At 37.0% G+C, this 9,516-nt stretch overlaps 1 protein-coding gene across 1 annotated transcript in view; it reads right to left on the reverse strand.

Moving 5' to 3' along the window:
* LOC107665977 (sodium/potassium-transporting ATPase subunit beta-233-like) overlaps positions 1-5,320 on the reverse strand; it is a 7,705-nt gene extending 2,385 nt beyond the window's left edge. Inside the window, exons 1-3 of the mRNA XM_016457070.1 lie at positions 5,108-5,320; positions 3,157-3,285; positions 204-359 (exon numbers count right to left, since the gene is read on the reverse strand). Of these exons, the coding sequence (XP_016312556.1) occupies positions 204-359; positions 3,157-3,285; positions 5,108-5,201 (379 nt within the window). The 5' untranslated portion in view covers positions 5,202-5,320. The remainder of the gene's footprint in view (positions 1-203; positions 360-3,156; positions 3,286-5,107) is intronic.
* Positions 5,321-9,516: the final 4,196 nt, after the last annotated feature.

Consider the following 9,516-nt stretch of genomic DNA (forward strand, 5'->3'; position numbering starts at 1 on the left):
ATTTTCTCAAAGGCACGTGAAAAAGAGATCATTGAAAACATATACAAGTATAAAAACAGTGTGTGGAATAATTAATAATATTTTCTAGTATTTAGTTTGTGAATATTACATTTGGTAGGCTAATGAAAACCTTGATCCTGCTGAGAAAACATCTATATTCATTTGGGACTCAAGTAACAGAAGACACATGTGTAATCTAGTACCTCCACAGTCCTCAAACGTCATTAGGTCCCCCTGTTTTTCTGTGTCATAGGATTCTAAGAATTCTTTCATGGCTTTGATGTATGTCCTGTAGGTATCATCATCCTCCGGATTGATGATCAGCTCAGCCTTGTCTGAACGTGGGTAGTGAGTAAGCCCTGTGCACAGATAAAATAACACAAATACAAGGAATTCAGATATATTTACATTAATTTATTTGCTTTTTTGGAGAGACATATTTGTCGGACAGTAAATCTTTGGACTTCTCTCATTTGACTCGTATGTATTAAAATCTTTAACTCTTTCAGGTTGTCTCTAATTCTTCTTTGCAATATCAGCAATCATTGTGCAATTCTGAAGAATTCTGTCAAGTCTTGATAAAGTGTGCCTTCAAAAATTTCATAACTAACATTAGTTTAACCTCTAACAGCTGTTTAACCTCCCCAAAATGTTGAATGATTCATGCAAGAATTTGTTTGGCAAATCGCAAAAGAATGTTTCTAAATTTTGTGATCGACTGTACATCTAATAAGCTTTTAATAATCATATTAAGAGATAAAAATGTACAAAGTTATTTTTTCCTTTATTAAAAGGAATAAGCAAAATAATGCAACCCTGTTATTTAATACTTTGTCATTTTAGAATCGCATTAATCTTCACAAAGTAACTGCCTTTTTATTAGTATGAAATTATGCACAAAATATTAGCATTAGGTAAAGGCCGGTGAACTGACAAAATGAACAAAGCCTATCTGAAGAATCTATTTGATAACTGAAGTGGTTCTGCATTGTCAATGAAATCAAATTACATGTTTTGTTACAAAGTCACATATGAAAGACAGCATGTCCTGAAAACAGTTTGCAGTACACAAAGCTTGAGTAAAGCTCCCTTATCTCGCAGTGACTCAGAGATGTAAATAAATCATAGAGGAACATGCTGTGATTGTTAGAGGGAAAAAGAGAATGAATGCTGAAATACATGTTTTGAATCATTCTGATGCTTCCCATGATCAGTTTTCCTAAATAAGCCTTGCCAAGAGGAAAGCCATCAGTTTCTCTACAAAGTGTTTCATAGTTCTAATGTGTCTGAAAGGTATATGTTGTCATAGTCAGTCTGTTTCCCCTTAACTTCACATGCCTTCTGTTCTACCAAGAAAACGTGAAATATATCAGCTGTGATGTAAAATGGTCAGATGATCAATTCCCAAGAGCCCAGCACTCTCTTAGCCCTTGATCTGATCTCTGAACCCACCAAATTTTTGTCAGACAGATCCAATCCTTCAAGCCTCACTTTAAACTGCAAGAGGAACAGCAACTGTGACAGGAACAACGAGTCCAAGCTCTCGTCAGGGAACCAGACTGGTTACCAAAATCTATGACCTTAAAGGGTTAGTTCACCCAAAAATTAAAATTAGCCTGTGTTTTACTCACCCTCAAAGCATCCTAGGTGTATGTGACTTTCTTCTTTCAGACGTTATATTAAAAATTGTCCTGGCCCCTCCAAGCCTTTCAATGGGGGTAAGCGGGTGTTGGTTGTCAACAGTTCAGAAGATGTGAAATAAAGTGCGAGCATCCGTAATAAAATGTCCCTCACATGGCTCCAGGGGTGAATAAAGGCCTTCTGTAGCGAACCCATGCATTTTTGTAAGATAAATATCCATATTTCAAACGTAATAAACACTTTTTTCTCACTTCCGCTGACTGTGGTACGAGGAAGACGTGCAGGCGGATGACGTAAGACGTATGCGTCGTGCACGCGCCTCTGAAAAATGCAGGAGCAAAGGAAACAAACTTTCCGTACTTTAGCAAAGGAAAACCAGTCTCCTCTTGGCTTATATCGAAATCCTCCGACATTTTTCTTTACAAATCCTCGTTTCGTGCTTCTAATTCGTGAACGGCGTTTTGTTTTGTCTCCGTGTTCGTCACTAATCACTCAACGCCGACGTCTTAAGTCATCCGCCGGAACGGCTTCCACGTATGACAGTCAGCGGAAGTGAGAAAAATGTGTTTATTACGTTTAAAATATGGATATTTATCTTACAAAAATGCATGGATTCACTACAGGAGGCCTTTATTCACCCCCCGGAGCCGTGTGAGGCACGTTTTATTATGGAAGAAAGTCACATACACCTAGGATGCTTTGAGGGTGAGTAAAACACAGGCTAATTTTCATTTTTGGGTGAACTAACCCTTTAAGAACCCCCTGAAATTTTATGTTGGCTAATGGGCTAACCTTTCAAACCCCATGAAAACAAAATTAGTTTTGGCTTTTAAAACAATTCTGTAGCAGGAAAATGGATAAAAAATAAATCACATAACAAAATCACATATACAAATTTTTGTTCATTAAAATGTTCTCTTGCATGAAAATGTCCAATTCACCTGACCTAATAAATCTGTTTAAAATGACGCAAAACTCCCTGGTTCAATAGGAGATACTTCAACATACAAACTATTTGTTTGTATATAAAAACATTTTATTATAAAAAAAAAATTGGGGTAGAAATTTTTTTTACTCAGAATTTGCTAGTAAATTTCACAATTATTTACAAAGAAACCGCAAGTAATGCATTGAATTAAACGACATTTTGAAAAACTGAAATAGTATTTTCTTTTAAAACATATTCCAATAGTCTTTGTTCATTTACAGTGTTTTAAAAAAATATTTTTTTAGTGTATGAAAATTCTAATTATTCCACGAAATGTTCTAAAAAGTATGAATTTAAAAAAATGCCCAATTTTCTATAATAAAAAATTACAGTAATTGTATTCTTTCTTTCTTTCTTTCTTTAATTGTACACTTTGTATTTAATTTGGCCCCATGGAGTTCCATTATGATCCCTTAGGGCTTCATAAAACCCCTTGATATTACTTCAACTTCAACTTCAATTTACACTCACAATAAATGATAAGAAAGATATAAAAGGCAGGACAGTCACCACAATAGAATTGTTACCTGGAGGAGCTACTCTGTCCTGCCAGGTGGGTTTGTAATCGCTCAGGGTGAGGAGAAGAATCTGGATGGTGCCGATAAAGATCCCGGCCAGACAGCCATAAAAGATGAGATAAAAGAGGAAGATTTTTGCTGTGGAGACAGAAAGAGAGAGACAGGACATATTTTAGTATGTGAAGACATTTTGAGTAGCAATTCTGATGTCATTATTGTATTTAATGATGATAGTTTTTTTGTTATAGATGTGCTTTTGGTTTTGATAATTTTATATTTTAATTGATGCTTGATAATTCTATGCAATAAAGCAAGTGCTCTTTCCTTAGAGAAAAGACACTTCAAATCCACAAATGTTTACTGGAACAGTATCGAAGTCTAATAATAAAACTTATATTTATACATATACAACACTAAATTTATACATAAAAGAAAGAGTATTATTGGAAATGACTACTTGGAACAGTCTGATCCCAGGAAGCCCACTGATGCTACATCAAACAGGCGAATCTGCTGACACCACACCAGCAATACAGATGTCCTCAGTCTGTCCCCAGAAAATATAGAGGTGCCAGCATGGCAGGACATGATGAGTAATCTCAATGTCTCAAACATCAACAATGTGTAGGGGCATCGCAGAGCAGTAAAACCAGTATGGTCATATATTCAGTTCTTTCCCAACCAGTCAAACCAGTCTTTTCACTTTATCCCAAAATAATTAACTGACAGCCTGTCCAGATGATGCACATTCGAATTAGTTCCAATGAAATCATTACAGTGCTAAACTCAATTTCAGTTACTCATGTGCAGTTAGGAGTGCAATGTCAGAGGGTCATTGGGACTAAAGCCCAGCGAATGTCAACGTATTAGATGATGTAATGGCCATCAGAAATCTCAGGAGATGAACTGATTTCTAGGATTATATGTGTTCGTCCTCATCTGGAAGCTAATTATGCATTGCTTTGCTAACGCACAACTCATTTTGGAAACCCATTGTCAGGAACTTTACACTTAATAGCTCCTGCATGGATTTTATATCCACACTCGACTGGCTAGACACATTCAGGCACTTTGAAATGAAACTATATGAAGTGGAAAGCAAGATTCAGTTACTTACCAAGACAATGGAGTAAACTTTAGACATTAGGCAGGCTACATTTGTAAAACTAAAGGCATCAATTAGAAACTGTAGCTACCTCAAATACATGACGTCAATATTCAGTGCAACCATAGATGAATCAGTCAGACACAAAAGACTAGGCCTTTCACCTTGAGTCACCTTGAACAATGATGCATTTTTAACCCTTTCCACGTGTATCACGTTAAAAATGACAAGTATGCTAATTAAAGGACACGCTGATTGATTTCATGGCAAGCACAGACAGGAAACTATCAGTGTTTTAAAAACACAAGCCTTTAACCATCTCGTTATTGATTTATTTATTTATTTCTGAGGAGGAAAATCATTTTATTAAATTTAATTTTAGCATTGAGCAGCAAAAATCGAACTAATCAATAATCTGAAGCTGTGCTTTGTTGACCTTTTGCTCCTCCACTAGTTTCGAATTAACGCAGAGCATTCATTATATATTCATATATCTTTATATGTAGAAAGAAAAAATGAAAACACATAAAGCGTGTCTAAAGACTAAATGATCTCAACGAAACAGGTGGGATACAGACAAACAGCAACAAATAAGCCTACTTATTAAAAATGCTTTGAATCATCAGAATACATCCGTTACCACTGCAAATCGTGCGTTAAGCCTGAATATCGATATATGAAAGTCCGTGAGACATTTGCTGCAAAGTCAAATCATACAGGTTGCTTCGTGACCAGACTGGCAGTCTATCTGTACCTGCTGCTATAGAAACGGCGATGACGGGCATCACAGCGCTGTCCAACGTGCTGAAATCGAGCAATACTGTCGATATGACATCTATAATAGGTTATACTTACACCAACTACCACCGGTGCGTCCCAGAAATTCCTTCTTCTCCGAATCCCATAAAAACTTCTTCCATCCTCCTTCATCTTTATCTTGAGCGGGCATGATGTACTGTAAGGTTTGATTTATCCCCTTGGGCAGCGAATTCCCTCGTGTCTCCTTTCTTGCTTCCTTTGGAACACTACACCCCTTCCTGGAGCACTAAGCCCACCGTGACATGGAGCCGTACCCGGCTCTCTCCAAGGTGCCCCGCGTAATATATCCAGCGGAGCGCCCGGGTCCCGCCCACCGCAAATTACAAGCAGAACCTCCAATCGAGTAACACTGTCGTGCAGCTCACGAAATTGGGGTGGGAATCACTTTACAATAGGATTGCGTAAAAAGACGTAGAAGCCGCTGTAAGAACAGGACAGGTTGAAGGGAGTGATGTAAAAGCCCATGACGCAAGAGCCGCGTTCAGCGCCAAGAAGTGGGGAAACGGATCTAGGATGCCCGAAGGCGGAAAAAAAGTGCTGTTTTTAGGATTTTCAGGCTGTTATATTTAGACAGCTCAAGCAGATGGATGCACATATGCCTGCGTGCCTTTACACTGGAACATGTTTTCATCAGTATGTATAACAATGTGTTTCATTCTATCTATTAAACTTGTCATATTGTTTCTGTCATTTCTAAATGCGTTTTAAGTTTCAACATGATTTTCTTCTATGCTAATTAATTTCAAGATGGTACAAAAAGTGCGATTAACCTATTACTGCAGGCTGTCTCTTAAACACCACTTTGATGATTATACTTTAAAAATGCAGCAATTAAACAGTTTTCAACTGAGCTGAAATGTATAGCATTGTAAAGTATTTGGAATAAACAATGAAAAGCCATTTAAACAGTTGTCAGAACTGAAATATGAACTATGTGGACCAAAACTTTTAGGAAAAAAATGTGAGATTTTTCCACAATGAACTCCTGCTCACATCTATCGATCGGTCTGTCTGTCTGTCTGTCTGTCTGTGTGTGTGTGTGTGTTATATGTTTACTAAGGGGAACACTATAAAACATATGTACATACAGAAGTGTAGGAATATGAAATGTAGGATGATTTGAAAAGATAAGAATATTGTAAGAAAGGGCATGAAAGTTTCTAGAAATGAGGTGATATTGATTGCTACACCCCTTTGCACCTTTACAAGTGCACAGAGGTGCATGAACACACACCCACCCACCCACACCCGCACCCTTGACCAAGCACTGAACCACCTTGGAACAGTGTTTACATGTATACAGAGCGTAGACTGAATCACAAATACAACACACAAAAGAGGCAGAGCCGTCAATGTCAAAAATGTCAAAAACTACATTTTCAAGATCACATTTGTCAAACTCAAGGTGAGTTCATCAGGAGAAACTAAGTACCAAATCATTCTCTGACAGTCCACATTACAATCCTGACACACACAGATACAGACTTTGCTCTCCCTAAGGTGTAACACATATATAAAGAATATATATACATACATAGTGTTCCTGTAGCTCAGTGGTAGAGCATCGCGTTAGCAGTGCAAAAGGTTGTGGGTTTGACTCCCAGGGAACACACATACTGGTAAAAAATGTACCACTTAACTACTGTAAGTAGTACTGTAAAAGTGTCTGCATATATATATATATATATGCCTATTACATTTTAACCTCACATACTTTCTCTGCCCTTCATAGTATAGATTGTCAGTGTAGGCCTGACATTGAGCTACTTTATTCATATCCTGGAATAATCTAATTAAATTAATAGAAATACTGTAAAAGTTGTACATGGAAAAAAGAAAGAAAGAAAAAGGACAGGAAGTCTCTTCTGGCTGGTGTCCCAACAAAGAGTTGTAGATCAGAAGATGAGACATCGTCACACCAAACACTGACTTCCTCTGCTGATGTTCCAGGTGATATAGCTACTTTCGATTACTCAGCAAAGATGTGTGCGGAATGTAAAGCTTAATATAGATACTACAACTTTATTAGTAACTGCTGTAATGTTTCAACCAATGAGGAAGACACAAACTGTTACCTTCAGCTAATTCAGATGTTGCAGTAAAAATGATGCACATGGTAATTGTTGGTTATTTTCAGCAACAATTTTTTTTCTTAGGTTAAAATATATTATTAAAAGAATAGTTGAAAATTTGCTGAAAATGTGGAGAAATTTAGCATTACATCACTTGCTCACCAATTTAGCAGATTTGGAGAAATTTAGCATTACATCACTTGCTCACCAATAACACACAAAAGAGGCAGAGCCGTCAATGTCAAAAATGTCAAAAACTACATTTTCAAGATCACATTTGTCAAACTCAAGGTGAGTTCATCAGGAGAAACTAAGTACCAAATCATTCTCTGACAGTCCACATTACAATCCTGACACACACAGATACAGACTTTGCTCTCCCTAAGGTGTAACACATATATAAAGAATATATATACATACATAGTGTTCCTGTAGCTCAGTGGTAGAGCATCGCGTTAGCAGTGCAAAAGGTTGTGGGTTTGACTCCCAGGGAACACACATACTGGTAAAAAATGTACCACTTAACTACTGTAAGTAGTACTGTAAAAGTGTCTGCATATATATATATATATATGCCTATTACATTTTAACCTCACATACTTTCTCTGCCCTTCATAGTATAGATTGTCAGTGTAGGCCTGACATTGAGCTACTTTATTCATATCCTGGAATAATCTAATTAAATTAATAGAAATACTGTAAAAGTTGTACATGGAAAAAAGAAAGAAAGAAAAAGGACAGGAAGTCTCTTCTGGCTGGTGTCCCAACAAAGAGTTGTAGATCAGAAGATGAGACATCGTCACACCAAACACTGACTTCCTCTGCTGATGTTCCAGGTGATATAGCTACTTTCGATTACTCAGCAAAGATGTGTGCGGAATGTAAAGCTTAATATAGATACTACAACTTTATTAGTAACTGCTGTAATGTTTCAACCAATGAGGAAGACACAAACTGTTACCTTCAGCTAATTCAGATGTTGCAGTAAAAATGATGCACATGGTAATTGTTGGTTATTTTCAGCAACAATTTTTTTTCTTAGGTTAAAATATATTATTAAAAGAATAGTTGAAAATTTGCTGAAAATGTGGAGAAATTTAGCATTACATCACTTGCTCACCAATTTAGCAGATTTGGAGAAATTTAGCATTACATCACTTGCTCACCAATAGATCCTTTACAGCAAATGGGTGCCGTCAGAATGAGAGTCCAAACACCTAAGGACCTGTTGTCCTCTCACATCACAAAACCACAGACATATTTGTTTAGAACTGTTTTGGCCGTTAATGACCGACTTGACTGTACATTATCCCTCACAAATATTATCTTTGTTTTATAATATCTCTGGGGGATCAACCACACCCTTTCTTGTGTATTTTACTTAACAAGGAAGGCCATTAGTGTGTGTGGCGAATTTGAAAACTTGTTGAGAGCACTTCTCTTCCATTATTTCACACTAATGACATGTCCTGTAGGTGCTTGAAGGTTTTTTCGTCCTCCAAACACCTTGAAGCATCTTCAAGGACCCTCAAAATGAATAAACATCTTTTTTAGAGCATGAAACAGGTTTGTCTCTCCATCAAATAATAAGTCTCATCTGTCACCTCAGAAGACACTTGCTGAGTCACTGCCTCTGTTGCCATGGCAACTAGCTCAGGGGTATCTATGTGCGATGGACTTGGAATTTACAGGAGCACCCAGAGAGCTGCAAGAGACTCATCACAACACTTCAGACAGATGCTTTTTGCCGCTTTTCCCATCCAGTCAGTCACCACAGGCTAAATATAACAGGATTCCACTTCATGACCTCATTGTTTCATGCTGTGTCTAAATGCAGCAGTGATCATTGCTAAAAGTTTAATATAGAAATGAGTTATACTTAGTGGATCAATACAGAGATGCCATTTGTACTAATGCATGATGCACACTAAAATGTCTTTTGGTTGTTAAACTCCATCTAGGTTTACAGGACACACTGATGGATACTTATTTTGTATTTTTAACAGACATGACACTGTGCCTCTAAGCACTTACTGAAATTTTAATTTCATTTATTTCATTATAATTATATTTCTACATTGCACCCTGAGATGTTTTTCAGATGGAACAGTTCACCCAAAAATGAAGATCCCTCATGTCATCCAAGATGCAGATGAGATTGTTTCTTCATTAGAACAGATTTGGAGAAATTTAGCATGATATGGTTCCTCTGCAGTGAATGGGTGCCATCAGAATGAGAGTTTAAACAGCTGATAAAAACATCACAATAATCCACATGACTCCAGTCTTGAACTTTAATCAATTTTTGGCAAAAAATATGAGTCCGTAATCCAAAATAATGCTTTCTCGAGTTAAAAAGTCCATCCCCTGTTG

Source organism: Sinocyclocheilus anshuiensis, unplaced genomic scaffold (assembly GCF_001515605.1).
Source record: "Sinocyclocheilus anshuiensis isolate Anshui unplaced genomic scaffold, SAMN03320099.WGS_v1.1 scaffold775, whole genome shotgun sequence".
NCBI classification, from domain to species: Eukaryota; Metazoa; Chordata; class Actinopteri; order Cypriniformes; family Cyprinidae; genus Sinocyclocheilus; species Sinocyclocheilus anshuiensis.